General features: G+C 45.9%; 1 protein-coding gene across 1 annotated transcript in view; it reads left to right on the plus strand.

The window, feature by feature from the left end:
- Positions 1-2877, plus strand: part of DNAJC3 (DnaJ heat shock protein family (Hsp40) member C3) — a 73231-nt gene extending 70354 nt beyond the window's left edge. The window contains exon 12 of the mRNA XM_030567542.1: positions 172-2877. Within this exon, the coding sequence (XP_030423402.1) occupies positions 172-326 (155 nt within the window). The 3' untranslated portion in view covers positions 327-2877. The remainder of the gene's footprint in view (positions 1-171) is intronic.
- The last annotated feature ends 15742 nt before the right edge of the window (positions 2878-18619 follow it).

Raw genomic sequence — 18619 nt, forward strand, 5'->3', positions numbered from 1 at the left:
AAATAAACCAAATTAATTATTGCATCTGACTGGAGTTAGGGACGCTTTAAAACTACTTGTTTCTTCCTTTTGTCCTGCTGGAGGTACCAAAATACTCTTGATTAGTAGACTGTTTCTGTAATAATGTGTGAACTCTGTGTCCCTTTTTACTATGTATGTATATTTCCTTAGAAATGAGGAGGAAGTTTGATGCAGGAGAAGATCCACTGGATGCAGAGAGCCAACAGGGAGGAGGAAGCCCTTTTCACAGAACCTGGAACACATGGCAAGGATTCAACCCTTTCAGCTCTGGAGGACCATTTAAATTTAAATTCCATTTTAATTAGAACCAAGACTATTTTTCTGTGGCTGCCACTGATTTATTTAACTTTTTTTTAATTTAAAAACTACGTCCAGGATTCAACAATTTAAATTTCAAATATGTTGCCCTTAACGAAAGAGTTACTTTATTAGAAGGAAAGCTAGCTCTTTAATATTATAAAAAAATAAAAAGTTTTGCTGCAGTGTGAATTTAACAATCCTGTAATTGTGAATGGGTGGGCCAGGATTTTGTTAGCACTAATATATTTGCTGTAGTGCATGCCGAAATCCTGACTACCACTGAGGAAGAAACATTGACCTGGAAAACATATAAACACATGCTTAAATCCTATCAGTCAATGACACTTTAAGAATGTGCTTAAATGCTTTTTGGAACTAGAGCCTAATAGAGGTGTAAAAGGTTACTATGTATAGCAATCTTTATAGTCACAAATGAAAATTTCAGTTAGTGTATGCAGGGTAATGATCCATCTTTCAGTATTCTTAAAAAGAAAGACTAATGACTTGACCAACTACTGCATTGTGTTGTTTTGGTCACACTGATGTGGTACATAGAGTGTGAAGAGGCCACTACAGATTGGTTTTAAATAATCTTTTTAAAATAAGATTGTTACTGTCTACCTACTTATATTTGTTTGGTAATCTGAAATCAGTTGGAATGATTAGTCCTTATTATAATGGCATCTGTCAAACATGAAAGTAAAAAATTCCCTCATTTTGAATATTTTGCTTCTGAAAGATACTTAAATAGCCAGAGTTTCTTGATTGGTTTTGTATTTTGTACTTTTTACACAAAACCTGCCTGAGATTTGAGCAGGGCACTTTAATGTGACACTTCCCCAAATATGCAGCAACTTACATCTGATTTTAATAAATACTTTAAAATAAGGAGAAATGTGTAAAAGGTAACTTCTGCTAGTGCCCAATTCGGGATCCATATAAGTTTAAAGTGACTGTGTAGTAGGTTATAGATCCAAACTGTAATAGAGTCTGGCATCTGTAAAGGAAAAGAGTCTGAAGCTAGGGTTGCACCTTATTAAAACTTCACTTCTCTTCTGGGTGACAGGTGGACAAAATAATGTGCGTCTTGCCATGCAATTGCTCTAGCGGTCCTTGTGAAGCAGCCAAGGTATCAGTGCCTTGCTGGTTTGGCCAGAATAAAGCAAGTTTTATTTTAGGCCAAAGCATGTAGACTGAGTTGTTTAAGCACAAATGGGATACAATTGTGACTTCGTTTGATGATGGGTGGTAGTGTGGCAACTGTAACAGTCAAGTACACAACTGAGTAGTCTCAACAATGTAATTGTGAAGGTGAAAAAATAATGAATGGTTAATAACTGGTTTCAATAGAAGCCACTCTTAGAACAGCTGATTTTTTAAATCAAGAACATGTTAGTAAATTCCATTTCTGTATTTCAGCTGGAAAACCACCTAGTTAAAACCTTCTCTCAATCTATTCATCCAACTTATGTTTCACTGAAAGCATGGTGAGGAATTGACTTTTGTTTTACTAAGTCATCTTTGAAGAATTAAGCATGCTACTTGAAAGAGTAATTGTACCACTACAGAGGCAGATGTTATCCAAGCATATGTCCTGTTTTCCTAAATTATACCGCATACTTCAGTGTTTGAATTAATTCTGCAGTCACATGGCTCACTGAAATGCACTTTGACAAGTATTTAAAGCGAATGACTGCATCGCACCTCTCAGTGTGTGGGGGTCTGTGTGAGCATTGTTTGGCGTGCCAGGGGCAATGGGGGGGAATAGCACTTTATGGGTGGAGAGTGGGAGAGGCTCAGAAGCTGCTGCAAAAGGGGGAGTGGGTCAGGTGTGGCAATACTGACTCATCCCCAGGGAATGGAAGGGCTGGGGAGTTGAAAAGGGGCAAGCCAGGCAGGAAAAGCCCCTTTTTCCCTGGACCAGGCAGAGCATCACCCACACTCCCCCCCCCTTTAGGGTAGAAAAACTTCAGGTGTGGTCCGGACCTGCTGTGGGTATTGTGCTAGCTGCTCCTCTTCTAGGGGGGCTAGAGAGGACTTTTCCGCTCACCACCAGATTGGCCAAGGTGGAGTTTGTTTTTTTTTCCACCTGCCCCACAGCAGCTTTTGGGGGGGGGGGGACCTTGTTATGGTGAGTAGGGAGGGGAGTTAAGCTGTGATGTAACAACTCATTATGTAAGTAAGTGTGGGGCGGATGTCCAGTGCAGGTGCTGCATCGGGAAGGGATACAATGGCTGGATAAATGGGTTGGTAAAGGACTTAAAAAAGTGTTTATTACAGGAGCTGAATGGGGTCAGGGCCCTTATGATTGGTAAGGCAGTGAGCCAACCCCCCTTTCTTATATCCCACCTTAACCTTTGTTTGTGGGGAGAGGTAAGAAAGATCCCAGCAATGGGTTGGCTGTGAGACCTGAATGGGGAAAAAAAGGGAGCCAGTGTAAGTAAGTCCCCCGGGTGTGTAGTGAATGAACATGGAGTTACCTGTACTGTACACTTTTTTCTTTGCCAGATAGTCCCAGCCATCTAATAATAAAGTTGCTGCCTGATTAAACCCATATCAAATGTCTCCTGTCCTTTCTTTGATATAGCAGGACAACATTGTTTTCTTCTCCTTAAGTTCATGATTAAGCTGAAAACATTGGTCCCTACTTTGTAGGGTAAGTTTATCATGTCAATAAGGAGGGAGGGATACCTCAGTGGTTTGAGCATTGGCCTGCTACATCCAGGGTTGAGTTTTCAATCCTTGAGGGGGGCATTTAGGGATCTGGGACAAAAATCTGCCTGGGGATTGGTCCTGCTCTGAGCAGGGGGTTGGACTAGATGACCTCCTGAGGTCCCTTCCAACCCTGATATTCTATGATTTACTAATATTTTGTAACACAATGCTCCCCTCCCCCAACAAAAGTGAACTCTGTCTGTAGCTGAGTTAAATTATTTCTTATCTAGAACTTTGACTTGCGTATTTCAGCTCTAATCTAATCCATTTGGCTTTCCTGCAAAAGGAAACAAATAAAAGGAAGTTCTTCTTCACGCAGCGCAGTGTCAACTTTTGGACCTCCTTGCCTGAGGAGGTTGTGAAGGCTAGGACTATAGCAGTGTTTAAAAGAGAACTGGATAAATTCATGGAGGTTAAGTCCATTAATGGCTGTTAGCCAGGATGGGTAAGGAATGGTGTCCCTAGCCTCTGTTTGTCAGAGGATGGAGATGGATGGCAGAGAGATCACTTGATCATTACCTGTTAGGTTCACCTCCTCTGGGACACCTGGCATTGGTCACTGTTGGTAGACAGGATATTGGGCTAGATGGACCTTTGGTCTGACCCAGTATGGCAATTCTTAAACAATTCAAAGCTTTTTTTTATGCTGTTCTAAGATAGTTTGGCCCATAGGTCCATTACTGTGTGTAAACAGCTGTTTACCTTATGTAGTGGATAGAGGGTCTAAGTTGCTTTTATTTCAAGTCAACATTTAAAATAGTTGTGTTTACACAAGCTAATAAGTCTAATAAACAGCATTGCTCTGTGTGGTAGAGCACATACAGCACACAACTATAGCTGGATTAAAGAGCACTACATATTTTTTCAAAAAACTCAAAACATTCATTTCCTCCCTTTCCACAAGCCATGGCTGAGGGAAGAGTAAGTTACTTTGCTTTACAGAGTAATCTGATTCAAAGAGCCCAGAGGAACCCCCTCTAGCCTTAAGTTCAAAGTTACAGCAAACAGAGGTAAACACTTTAGCAAAAGGAACATTTACAAGAAAACAGAAAACAAAGATAAAACTAACATGCCTTGCCTCGCTGTTACAAGTTTGAAATATGAGAGACTTGTTCAGAAAGATTTGGAGAGCATAGATTGATGTCTGGTCCCTCTTATCCCAAGAGCGAGCAACCCCAAAACAAAGAGCACAAACAAAAGCCTTCCCCCCACCAAGATTTGAAAGTATCTTGTCCCCTTATTGGTCCTTTGGGTCAGGTGTCAGCCAAGTTACCTGAGCTTCTTAACCCTTTACGGGTAAAAGGATTTTGGTGTCTCTGGCCAGGAGGGATTTTACAGTATTATACACAGGAGAGCTGTAACCCTTCCCTTTATAGTTATGACAGTGGTGTTCCCTGGGGCAGCATATGCAGCAACAGTGTTTTGTCTGCCATGGGGATGGCTTCTTTTCAAGAGAGGCACTTCTTGAAGCCCAGCGAGCTGAGCATACCCTGGTGCAGGAAGAGGTCCCTGATAAAAAATAAGGCTGGGGCGGGGGGGAAAAACAAGGTTTTTTGTTTTGTTTTCAAAGAGAAAATAAGACTGAAGACTAAAAATGCTAAATAAGTGAATGATTGCAAACAGACTGCTACTGGCTCTGTCTGGAGCCAGGGGCAGTTGAAAATAAACTGAGGAGGAGTTAGCTCAGGTGCTGGTTAGCCTCGTGGTGGGGCACAAGGAGACATAGCACCTGTGCAAGCCTAAAGGATACTGCTACCGAAGTGCTCCGATCAGCAGCACAGGGATACAAGTGCACCTAAAGAAGAGCACCCAGAGGGACACTATTCAAAGAAGAATCCATTTTCTTAATTTGGTATTTTTTTGCAACAGAAGCAAAAGAGAATTTTTATCATCTGCATGTATATCATTAAATGAAGAGGAGCGCTAAAATATAACTTGAAGGGACGAAGTTTAACATCTCTTTAAGACGAATGGGTCAGTGCATGTTTATTGATGCTATCTGGGGTACTTGGACTGGAAACTTGATAAAATTATTCTGTGTTGACATGCTGTGGAAACTGCAGCATGAAAGGACACAACATTTTTCTAATATACTTCATTTTGGGGGGCAAGTAGAATAGGAAATGGTTTGACTTCCATATCTGATTGGGAAGGAAGAGCTAAGAGGCTGGGCAGTAGAAAGAGGTAAATAGAATTCTGTGATTTTAATACTGTTCATTAGTCTCCCTCATTGTTAGGGAGGAAGTAGACTAGACTAGAAAAGGCTGAGTTGACCAAATGGGTGGATGTAAGAAATAGGTACTAAAAGGGAAAAATGTTTTGGTAACAGGAAGTGTTAATTCCTCAGCCCTACCAGTTAGGGCTAAAGCAAAAATATTACCACTTATATTTGTTGAAGGATTACTAGCTTTGCTGGCACATTAAAAGTTCATTTTAGGCCTCTTTTGAAAATACTAAGTGAGCCACGTCTGGCATGTAAGATGGCTCCCCCTCAAACAAGTAACAAATTTCCTTCGCTAGTTTTTAAGAAGTGACATGCTGTCTACCGGTGGCACAGGTACAGAAAGTTAATGGTATAAACCACACACACACACAAGCTGAATAAAAATTTCATAACAGGTGTTTGTAGCACAATAGCATTTGATTTAAAAAAAACTGCTCAGCCCTACAGTTTGAAAATTAAAAAGTAATTTTGACCACTTAAACCTCTAAAATTGACAGTTTCATTAGATTAACCTCACTGCTAGTGACTTTTTATATTCTATTTTTTTTAAAATAAATTTCCCAACTTTCTTTTTAAACATGGGAAATTGACAAGTTAATGCTTAAGACAATATTAAAATGTGTAATACTGATTTATGGCAAATCCAATATTAAAACAGCCTTGCAATGAATTTATAAACTTGTGACAGAGCTCAAAATTGCCCATGTCTATATTGTCAAGAGCAGGAAAATACCAATTGTAACTAGACTGCTTTCAAGTATGTCATAAGTGAAACTGTGAGTAGCATTCTCCATCATTATCAGATGCCTTTTGAGGAAAGGGATTACAGTTTTCTATTTAAGGAGGTGATTAATAGGAGGCTTCACTGGCAATTAGCTAGTCTGGCAAAGCAAGTTGGTGATGTTTAAAACTGCCTTGATGTGATAAACTGTTTGTTCAGCTTTGCAAAGTAGTTTATCAAAATTTTTTTAAAAAGAGTAAAATCTTATTATAGAGATGTACATTTACTTTCTTACATCTAAAGAAATAGGAATCACAAATGTTAAAACCAATATTGGTAAGCAGCAAGAAATATGTCCTTGTTTCAAATTAGATGTCTGTTTTCTTGCCAATGGACCATAAGTCTTTTTACAGAGGATCTTCTACTTACAAGTACTCATTTTAGGCTAGTCACTGACAGCACGCGATTCATTAAAAAAAGTCTTAATCTATTATTTTCATGAACTTTTAACCATTAATAATAAAGATAGGAGAAGGCAATTTGCTTGCCCAAAGTAGCAATTTTATGCTTTAAGAATGAGAAGCCTTCTAGTCTAACTTTACTTATCCAACATCTGAAATTGTACAATTTTTTATATAAAATCAAAAGAAACCTAAAAATTCATGTCTAGAAATTTAGGAACTACTTTTGTGGCACTATATTTTCACATTAACTAAATATATTTATGGTGACTGCCTGTAGTTATGGTATTCATTTATTTTCAAGGTTGTAAGTTTCAAATTTGGTCACGAATGCGACACAAGGCTATAAAAAATTCAGGTTTCTAATTAAAACAAAATCTGAAAATGGGTAATCATATTCTGCTCTTTAAAGCTTAGTGAATTTTGGGTGATGTAGCAGCTGTACATATTCCAAACCCAAGTATAAAATCTGGCAATCTTTGTGAATAATTTCTCTCTAGCCTGGTGGTGAATATCATTGGCTAAATTATACACAAAAAATTACTGTCTCTCTTCAGCTTCATAAAGGGAGCACATTTATGTGTGGAGAAGAGGTACTAATATATTGTAGACCCTTCTAACAGGATAAGAATGCTCTAGAATCCCAACATTGATAAACTACCTCAAACGGGAGAATATTACATTGTTCTCTTTTCAAAAAATAATCTGTTTGACTGTACTTACCCTACAATAACCATGATTCTTAGAGAAATTGACAACATTTATTTCGTTTCTGCAAATGCATCCCATGCATGTGACATTGGAATAATTTGAAGTAGCAGTGTCATTTGGGGCCATAGCTGTGCCCTGGATGCTCACCCACTCTACATAGTTGAGGGCATAAAGGATGGAGCAGCACCAACTGCCCTTCTGTTTCTTCAGTAAAACATAATTGAGGGGATCAAGTACTCTATAGTAGAGGGAAAGAAGGGCAGGTCCCAGAATACAACAGATCTAGAAAAACCACAGTTAATGTTACTTACCTTACAACCACTCTCTGTGATTGTCCATGATTCCACTTCTGGTGACTCCAGTAGTGAACTCATGGCCAGCAGCTGGGTGTTTGGAGTCTACTGGAAAAATGACTGTACACCAGCTCTGCCAAAAGGGTGACATTAATTCTGGAGCCCTCTAAAGAAGTAATGCTGGGTGAAAGCTGCTCTACAAATCTCTGAAATCCCATAGACAAGTTGCAGTCTCTTTTATATGTGGTGGAATGGCTGTAATAAGTGCAGCTGGGTCCAAGAAAGCTATTGTGTTTTAATACAGTCAGACACCCATTTAGATAAGGTTTGGATGGATATTGGCTGGTCCTTCATTCCAAGCCAAAAATTGACTAGAACTTGTGAATGATTTTGTCCTGCCCAGCTAATAGCAGTGAGTCCTGCCAACATCTAAAGTGTGAAGTTTAACTTGCTCCCTGGCTAGTAGGCAGCTAGATCAGTTGTATGAGGTGGTGCTTCCATGAGGATGTGGATCTCTTCTGTTGTCTGAGCTGAGGTGATAGACAGAAAGCAAGCTGTCTTCACAGACAGGTGGTATAAATAACAGGTTGCTAAGGGCTCACAGGCCAATCCATAAGCCTGGATAACTCAACAGTGAGGCCTGGAAGGGTGGAATCTGACTGGAGGAAAGACATGAATGAGGAACTTGGCTCTGAGAAGACCATTATGACTTTTGATAGGAGGAGGATGAGCAGAATTATCTGCTAAATGTACTCTTGTGAAGCTGATGGACAGTCCTGAATGCTTTAGCGCTTGTAAGTAATCTAGAATATCTATTGAGGTTTCTAATGCAGTAGGTGCTTTTATGTTCCCCTATAGAGAACCTCTTCCATTTCACTGCATAAATCTTCCTAGCAGAATCCTTCTTGCTACCAGCCAAAATGTTCTGGACTTCCATGGAGTAGGTACTGTCCATGGCCATTAGCTAGCCAGCATCTAGGCTGTGAGGTGCAGCAGTGTTGGGTCCGGGTACAGGATCTAACCTTTGCTCTGCATGAGCATGTTGGACAGCACCAGAAGTATGTCAACATTTATCAGAGCAGAATACCAGAATCCTCTGGGCCATGCTGGGGCTATCAGAATAATCAAGGCTGCATCATGCCTGAATGCCCTCAGGAGTCCTCGATTGACCATTCATGACTGTTCTGAGTATTGTTTTTGGAGCTGATCTGCTACGGTGTTTTGCAAGGATCCAGGCATGAGATGACTAAAATAATTCAACCCTGTTGAAGGGGATTTGGTAACAACTATCTGCTGCCTTTAAGGTTGATGCCTGTGAAGTTGGGGTTTCCCACAGCTCCCCTATCTAGTTCCAACAAGCCTTCATTTATTTGCATTGCGAATCTACTGGGGACCGAGGAGCACAGCTGTTCACCTGACTTCTTGTGTACTATTTCTGCTAGAGTTTTCAGGGTATCTGCCACGCACTGAGAAAGCTCCAGGAAGGATCCAGTAGATGGCACCCTGGGGTGGGATAGTGAAGTAGTAACAGCCTTATAAGATAAAGATGAAGAAATCATCATAGCTAGCTGGACCTCTTGTCTCTTGCAGATTATCCTGTTCAGCATAAATCACACCACCAAGTCCCTGGACCAGTTGTCTTACTGAGTTCTGTGACAGGAAGGAGAGTTGGGTTTAGAGGCAGGAGCAATCCATGGATCTCTTCTGCCGGTTGTACCCTCATAGGGCCCAGAATGGCCATGATTAAATAGGATATGGGTGTGGTGCTGCAGGCCATAAAGATTACTATGTTCCTCTCAAGACTTCCTGATGTCCGCTCTTGTAGCCATGTCCTCTGGAAATCTAACTATATTAACAGCAAACTAATGACAGAAAATCTGTGTGAAGAGACATAGGTTCTGCAGAGGTTCCATCTCACAGCCATAGGCAATAAGCAGGCACTGTAGGGTAGTTGCAGCTGCTTCACCCTTTTTTTTGGCTACAGGATGCAGAAGGGCATTCAGGTGCATATGGGGCCTCAAGACACCGCTCTTGAAAAATATTCTGATAATTTGTGCGTGGGGCAGAAGAACTTAGTTTACTAGCTGTAAATTTCTCATTTTACACATGTACTGGTCAATATGGAAGAATAAGTGGAGGTTACTTGTACCCATCCGAATGAGAGGTCACTTAGCTGAGGATATTGCATCTGATAATCTTTCCCCTATAAAACTTCAAAAGAGCAAGAATATAAAGAGTGAATTAACAGTAAATTAGATGAGAGGGATCCTTTCATCTTGCTGTATTTGAATGCTAGGCGAAGATCAATTCTCATCTGTTCTTACGTTGACATGCTGTGTTCAATCAGCCAATGCACAGCTTCACCACAGAGAGAGAAGATTAAAAGATGTCACAATATGAAGTTGTTCCATTGGTAACTGTTCTTCACTCATTCTTAATCCAATTGTGCCTAGTAGTGGCTTTCACATATGACATCCATCGGTGGTGATGGATTAAACTGAAAAAGTCAGCACTAAATTATTACTAACTTACTGCACTGATTCTCTGAAAGAAGAGTGAAAAATATCCAAATGAGTTGTTTTAACATTTTAATACCTTTAATGTAAAATAGCTGAAATAGATGTGCAGAAATTGCTAAGACTGAAAAAAGTGAAAATCAGCCTCTGACCTACAAACATCTAATTACATCTCTTGAAATCAATTTGTTAATTAAGTTTACACTATGTAAAGGATAAGAACTGAGTAAAGGAAAGCAACAAGAGTTAAATTTTAGTGAAATTTCAGCATATGTATTATTTATTCCACAATTATGGGGTAGATATTTTAGCTTATTATTGTCTCCTTTTTGTTCAGAATTCTTTCAGCAGGCAGCTTTGGATTACAAAGGCTTTATTTCCTTTTCAATCCAATACAATGTGCATGTTCTTGGCAACTCAATGAAATGCATTTATAAATCTAAATAGGTTTGTTAGAGTGTAGACAGCTGGAATTACCACTTAATATGGGAGGACATTCAGATGATTTTTGGTGCCAAACACTGGACCTGGAAGAAGCAAATTTATTTACATGTCTTATCTAGACAACTTAGGCAATCTGTAAAACATATTTTGCCAAGACACGCTGACAGAACACTGTTCAAAGGGAACTCGGATTCAAATCAGTAATAACTTATCATCTTCAAAGCACCTTATAAATACTAACACACAAATTTGAGTGTAAAATGAGCAACTTACCTTGTAATAAGATGGTCTCTCAGTAGAAAACTTAGTGAATGGTATAGAGAAGGTAGATGAGAAGCTTCTGTCTCATAATGCAAGAAAGGAAAAGACAGTTACTCACCTTTGTAACTGTTGTTCTTCGAGATGTGTTGCTCATATCCATTCCAGTTAGGTGTGTGCGCGCCGCGTGCACGTTCGTCGGAGAAACTTTTACCCTAGCAACCCAGGCGGGTCGGCTGGGCGCCTCCTGGAGTGGCGCCGCTATGGCGCCCAATATATATCCCAGCCGACCCAGCCACCCTTCAGTTCCTTCTTGCCGGCTACTCTGACAGTGGGGAAGGAGGGTGGGTTTGGAATGGATATGAGCAACACATCTCGAAGAACAACAGTTACAAAGGTGAGTAACCGTCTTTTCTTCTTCGAGTGATTGCTCATATCCATTCCAGTTAGGTGATTCCCAAGCCTTACCTAGGCGGTGGGGTCGGAGTGAGATGTATTTAAAACTGCTACGCCAAAGGCTACATCATCTCTTGATTGTCTGACTAGCGCATAGTGTGCGGTGAACGTGTGGACCGATGACCAGGTTGCTGCATGGCATATCTCCTGGATAGGCACGTGCGCCAGGAAGGCTGCTGACGCCGCCTGAGCTCTCGTGGAATGTGCCGTGAGGTGGCTAGAGGGGACACGAGCTAGGTCGTAGCATGCGCGAATGCATGCAGTCACCCAGGAGGAAATCCTCAGAGGAGATTGGCTGACCCCTCATCTGTTCTGCGACCGCCACAAACAGCTGAGAGGACTTCCGGAATGGCTTTGTTCGCTCAATGTAGAAAGCGAGCGCTCTGCGTACATCTAAGGAGTGTAGCTGCTGCTCCCTCCGAGAAGAGTGTGGTTTCGGGAAAAAGACCGGGAGGAAGATGTCTGGTTGGTATGGAAGGCAGAAACAACCTTAGGGAGGAATGCCGGGTGGGGTCGCAGGTGCACTTTGTCCTTATGGAAGACGGTGTAGGGTGGGTCGACTGTGAGAGCTCTGAGCTCGGAGACCCGTCTGGCTGATGTAATGACCAAGAAGGCCGTCTTCCATGACAGGTACGTGAGCGAGCAGGTCACCAGTGGCTCGAATGGTGGGAGCGTGAGCCTGTTTAGGACCAAGTTAAGGTCCCAGGTAGGAGCAGGGCAGCGTACGGGGGGGTAGAGACGTTCCAGGCCTTTAACAAATCTGGCGACCAAGGGGTGGGAAAATACGAAGCGGCCACCCTCTCCTGGTCGAAAGGCGGATATAGCCGCTAAGTGTACCTTTAAGGAGGATGTCGCCAGGCCCTGCTGCTTAAGGTACCAGAGGTAGTCTAGGACTGTGGGAATCGGGGCCTGCGTAGGGTTCACCCCCTAAGTAGCGCACCAGCAAGAGAAGCGCTTCCACTTGGCCCTGTACGTTGAGCGAGTGGAAGGCTTCCTGCTGTTAAGGAGGATGTGCTGGACCGGTGCGGAACAGCTGAGCTCCGCCGTGTTCAGCCATGCAGGAGCCACGCCGTGAGGTGCAGGGCTCGTAGGTCTGGGTGACAGAGCCTGCCGTGATCCTGCGTAATCAGGTCTGGGTGGAGAGGAAGGGGGATTGGAGGGTCCACCGATAGGTCCAGTAAGGCGGTGAACCAGTGCTGTCTGGGCCACGCAGGTGCGATCAGGATTAGATGCGCTTTGTCCCTGCGTAGTTTCAACAGGACTTTGTGCACCAGAGGGAAGGCATACAGTAGGTGGTGGGTCCATGGCAGGAGAAATGCGTCCGTGATCGACCCGGGAGAGAGACCCTGAAAGGAGCAAAACTCCTGGCACTTCCTGTTGGACTTGGTCGCGAAGAGGTCTATGCGGGGAAATCCCCATCTCTGGAAGATGGAATGGATGACACCCGGTCTGATCGACCATTCGTGGCATAGGAAGGATCGGCTGAGTCTGTCCGCCAGCGTGTTCTTGACCCCTGGGAGGAAGGATGCCACCAGATGTATCGACTGGGTTATGCAGAAGTCCCAGAGCCGAATGGCTTCCTGACATCGGGGAGACGAACGGGTTCCCCCGTTTGTTGATAATACATGGCCATTGTGTTGTCCATGAGTACGGAAACACAACGGCCGCGTAGGCGTCGCTGAAACGCCTGGCAGGAGAGGCAGACTGCCCTCAAATCCCGGACATTTATGTGGAGTGACAGCTCTTGGGACGACCAAAGGCCCTGGGTACGCAGGTGACCTAGGTGGGCTCCCCGCCCCAGGGATGACGCATCGGTTGTTAGAGTCATTGATGGTTGCTGTGGATGGAACGGCATCCACGCGCATACTAGGGATGGGGTCAGCCACCAGTCGAGGGAGCGGAGAGGGTCGGGGGGGCGACCGTCACCAATACATCCAGGTGGTCCCTGCCCGGGCGGAATACGGAGTGCAGCCACATTTGGAAGGGCCTCATTCGGAGCCTGGCATACTTCGTCACGTAAGTGCATGCAGCCATATGCCCTAGTAGTGTGAGGCAGGTGCGAGCTGAGGTGATTGGGGAGGCCTGCAAGCTCTGTATGATCATAATGATTGTCTGGAAGCGAGGTTGAGGTAAGTAAGCCCTGGCTTGGGTAGAGTCCAGGGTCGCGCCTATGAAGTCCAACCTCTGCGTGGGGACCAGGCTGGATTTCTCGGCATTGAGAAGCAGGCCTAGCTGGGAGGACCCCTTCAGAAGCCAGTCGTCGAGGTACGGAAAGACGTGGATTTTCCGCCGACGGAGGTGGGCGGCCACAACGGCCATGCACTTATAGACTCAGACTCTAGGACTGGAAGGGACCTCGAGAGGTCATCGAGTCCAGTCCCCTGCCCTCATGGCAGGACCAAATACTGTCTAGACCATCCCTAATAGACATTTATTTAACCTACTCTTAAATATCTCCAGAGATGGAGATTCCACAACTTCCCTAGGCAATCTATTCCAGTGTTTAACTACCCTGACAGTTAGGAACTTTTTCCTAATGTCCAACCTAAATCTCCCTTGCTGCAGTTTAAGCCCATTGCTTTTTGTTCTATCATTGGAGGCTAAGGTGAACAAGTTTTCTCCCTCCTTCTGATGACACCCTTTTAGATACCTGAAAACTGCTATCATGTCCCCTCTCAGTCTTCTCTTTTCCAAACTAAACAAACCCAATTCCTTCAGCCTTCCTTCATAGGTCATGTTCTCAGTCATTCTTGTTGCTCTTCTCTGGACCCTCTCCAATTTCTCCACATCTTTCTTGAAATGCGGTGCCCAGAACTGGACACAATACTCCAGTTGAGGCCTAACCAGCGCAGAGTAAAGCGGAAGAATGACTTCTCGTGTCTTGTTTACAACACACCTGTTAATGCATTCCAGAATCACATTTGCTTTTTTTGCAACAGTATCACACTGTTGACTCATATTAAGCTTGTGGTCCACTATGACCCCTAGATCTCTTTTTGCCATACTCCTTCCTAGACAGTCTCTTCCCATTCTGTATGTGTGAAACTGATTGTTCCTTCCTAGGTGGAGCACTTTGCATTTATCTTTATTGAACTTCATCCTGTTTACCTCAGATCATTTCTCCAATTTGTCCAGATCATTTTGAATTTTGACCCTGTCCTCCAAAGCAGTTGCAATCCCTCCCAGTTTGGTATCGTCCGCCAACTTAATAAGCGTACTTTCTATGCCAACATCTAAATCGTTGATGAAGATATTGAACAGAACTGGACACTTGGTAAACACCCTCGGGGCCGTGGAGAGGCCAAACGGTAGGACTGCGAACTGGAAGTGCTGATGCTTGACTGTGAAGCGAAGGTACTTCCTGTGCGGTGGAAAGATGGCGATATGGAAGTACGCGTCCTTCATGTTGAGGGCGGCATACCAGTCTCCAGGATCCAGGGATGGGATAATGGTTCCCAGGGAGATCATGCGGAACTTCATTTGTTGAGGCCCCGCAGGTCTAGGATGGGTCTGAGACCTCCCTTGGACTTGGGGATCAGAAAATTTCGGGAGTAGAACCCCTTGCCTCTCATGCCTAGAGGTACCTCCTCTATAGCTCCCGCCGTGAGGAGGGAACGAACCTCCTGCAGGAGGGTTTGCTCGTGAAAGGGGTCCCTGAAGAGGGACCGGGAAGTGGGGCGGGAAGGGGGCGAGGAAGCAAATTGCAGATGGTATCCGTGCTTCACTGTGCGTAGCACCCAACGGTCTGAAGTTAACCGGGACCACGCCGGGAGGAAGTGGGAGAGGCGGTTGGAGAAGGTAGGGGAAGGATCTTGTCTTGCGCCTGGTATGTCGCTTAGGGCGCACCTTCAAAAGTCGGACTTGGAGCCCGGTGGTGCCTTGGAGGGCCCTTGACTTTGGCCTCCCTGAAAGCCGGATTGGCGTCTGCGGCCCCCCCTGCCACGCCGTCTATTGAGGTCCTGCCTCTGACGGGGTGGGAAGTATGGGCATCGTGCTTGGGGCCTGAAGGGTCTACGCTGGGTGGAAGGTGTATGCATCCCCAGGGAGTGTATGACGACTCGATTGTCCTTCAGGTTTTGTAATTTGGAGTCAGTCTTGTCCGAGAACAACCCTTTCCCGTCAAAGGGTAAGTCCTGAACTATATATTGGAGTTCCGGAGGTAGTGTGGAGGCTTGAAGCCATGAAATGCGCCTCATGGTTATTCCCGAGGCTAGGGTTCTGGCTGCTGAGTCAGCCGCGTCGAGGGAAGCCTGGAGGGAGGTCCTGGCCATCTTCTTACCCTCCTCCAGGAACGCATTAAATTCCGGGCGTGAGTCCTGGGATAGAAGTTCGGAGAACTTACCCACCTCCGCCCATATATTATAGTTATAACGTCCCAGTAGGGCCTGCTGGTTGGCCACACGGAGTTGCAAGGCCCCAGCCGAATACACCTTGCGCCCCATGAGGTCCATTCGCCTAGCTTTCTTGGCCTTAGGGGCCGGAGCCTGTTGGCCGTGCCGTTCCCTATCGTTGATGGACTGGACAACTAGGGAGGAAGGAGGAGGGTGGACATATAGGTACTCGAACCCCCGAGAGGGTACCATGTACTTCCTTTCCACTCCCTTAGCTGTCGGCGGGATGGAGGCTGGTGACTGCCACAAGTTATCGGCGGTAGACTGGATAGTCTTTATGAATGGGAGGGCTACCCGGGTACGTGCATCGGCCGAGAGGATGCTCACTACCTAGTCCTCAACCTCTGGGACCTCATCCACAGGTAGGTTGATATTGAGGGCCACTCTATGGAGGAGGTCCTGGTGGGCCCTGAGGTCTATCGGTGGGGGCCCTGACGCTGAAGACCCAGCCACTGCCTCATCTGGCGAGGAGGAGGATACTCTGGGGATGAGGGCCTCCTGTGCGGTCTGGTGTTCTTGGCCTGGCTCCTGCTCGAGCTGACCCGGGGAGTCTGGTGGCGGCTGTTTATCCGACTCAACCACGGGGGGGCGGGAAACAGTGGCCTCTGGCACCCGATGCTCTGAGGCGGTAGAACGTGTCTGGGGCACGGGGGCATCCTGGCTCTGATGATATGCCCAGGGTGTCCAAAAACCCCACTGTTGGGTACCTGCGTCCTGCGGGTGGGGGTCCTGGAACACTCCCAGCGGTATTTTGGGATCCTGGTCCCGTTCATAGTAGCTACCCGCCTGGGAGGATGCCAGCGTGCCTCTAGATGGCCAAGGTGGAGCGGCAAAAGTCGGTGCCGAGGTACCGACAGACCTTACACCTTTGGGTAGTGGTGACCGGTGTCGGTAGTGGTGCCGGTGTTGAGAGCGAGACCGAGACCTGCGACTGGCTCAGTGCCGGGAGGTCGACCGGGATTCCGAGTGCCCCTGTCTCGATCTGCTCCTGGAGGCGCGGCGCCCACCGCGGTGCCGTGAGCTGGAGCAGCACCGGGAGTACCTGGTTGACGCTTGGGACGTCGACCGGTGCTGGGAGCCTGAGTGGTGCCAGGAGCGTGATCGGTGCCGAGGTGACCGGTGCCGGGAGCTCGACCGGTGCCAGGGTGATCGGTGCCGGGAGCTCAACCGGGGCCGAGGTGATTGGTGCCGAGAGTCTGACCGGCGTCGGGACCGAGATCGACGTCGAGAGCATGAGCGACGCCTCGATGCAGAGCGCCCGCGGGACCGCGATCTGGAGCGGTGCCGGTCTGCTACTCTGACCGAAGCAGGTCTGGTCAGGGTCGGTTTGCCCATGGAGTGGAGTACCCGCACCGGCGGTGCCGGGGGTAAGGGCAACGGTTCCTCGGTGATCGCGATCAGATCTCTCGCTGCGGCAAACGTCTCCGGGGTAGAAGGCGAAGCGGGCTCTACCCCTGTGTGCACCGGGGAGCCGCTAGGTGCCGGACTTGACGGCCCTTGTGGGGTCAGAGTCAACGGTACCGGCTTAGACGGTGCTGCGGCAGGTATTGGTGCCGGGCGATCCGTCTTTGGCGCAGGCTCTGACTGCGAGGCAATTGGTGGCGGGATGATCTGCGCCTTCGCCGCCTTCAGCCTCGGGGAGAGGGGGTGGCTCGGAGTCGGTTTCGGTGCCGGCTTCTTGGTGGCAGCACTCGGTGCCGTGGCGGTGCCCTTGCTTGTCGGCTGACTTGTGCTCGGTGCCGAGGGCAGAGGTGTCAGGGCCGCTTCCATAAGGAGCTGTCTTAATCTAATGTCCCGCTCCTTCTTGGTTCTCGGCTTGAAAGACTTGCAGATTGAGCACTTGGCCGATAAGTGCGACTCCCCGAGGCACTTCAAGCAGGAGTCATGGGGGCCTCCGACTGGCATGGGCTTGTGACAAGCCGAGCACTGCTTGAAGCCTGATGAGCCGGGCATGAGCTCCGGCTCCCGGTGTGGGGAAGGGGGGGGTCCCCGATCCCCTCAAACTACAGCTAAGAACTACACTAATAACACTAGATAACTAACTAACTACTAACTATATATATTATATGTACAACAATAAACTATAACTACTATATACAACGATAGCTAAATGAGCTGCTAGGGAGTGTGGAGGTCAGCGAAGCCGCGCTCCACAGTTCCAACGACCGACACGGGCGGTAAGAAGGAACTGAAGGGTGGCTGGGTCGGCTGGGATATATATTGGGCGCCATAGCGGCGCCACTCCAGGGGGCGCCCAGCCGACCCGCCTGGGTTGCTAGGGAAAAGTTTCTCCGATGAACGTGCATGCGGCGCGCACAAACCTAACTGGAATGGATATGAGCAATCACTCGAAGAAGAACATTCAGTGAAACTGAAACGCGTCAAATTCAAAACTGATGAATTTTGTGCAATTGATCATATTGGTCCCTTCTGACCTATGAGTCTGAGTCTAAAAGAAATATTTTAACATACTGTGTAATTAGACTCTGGAACTCACTGCCCCAGGATGTAGCTGAGGTAAAGACCTTAGCGAGATTCAAAGAGGGATTGGACACTTACATGAATAACAAGACTATCCAGAGTTATAACAATGAATGCTACAAGAGTACTGGAAGAGAGATAAAACTGCAGGTCTTAAACCAATCTAACTATTCGGGATTAGAATGAGATCCTCATATGGGAAGATTATCCCACATATGCCTATTGTGGGGTTTCTTGCACCTCACTCTGAAGCATCGGGGCTGGCTCAAAGGTGTACTGGTTTAAAAAAAAAAAAAAGTGGATAACCTAAACTCCATATTCCCCAAATGAGAATTGGATAAACTCAGTTGATCGGAGTTTACTCTTGACTACAATACTGGGCTAGTCTCTGTCAGAAACAGGATACTGCATAGTCAGGAATATAGAAATTGCCATATTGCATCAGATCCTTACTCTATGTATATCAGCACAAGTCGGTTCACAGCTTCTACTCAAACTGCTCATGTGCTCTGAAATCTGAATCAAATCATGACAAGCCAGGATACAAATGAATGTTAGCATCTGTGGTTAGTTAGCAAAAAGGGAATTTCTTGCTCTAAAAGTGAGAACCATACTCAGTTTAAAAAA

Source organism: Gopherus evgoodei, chromosome 1 (assembly GCF_007399415.2).
Source record: "Gopherus evgoodei ecotype Sinaloan lineage chromosome 1, rGopEvg1_v1.p, whole genome shotgun sequence".
NCBI lineage: Eukaryota > Metazoa > Chordata > Testudines > Testudinidae > Gopherus > Gopherus evgoodei.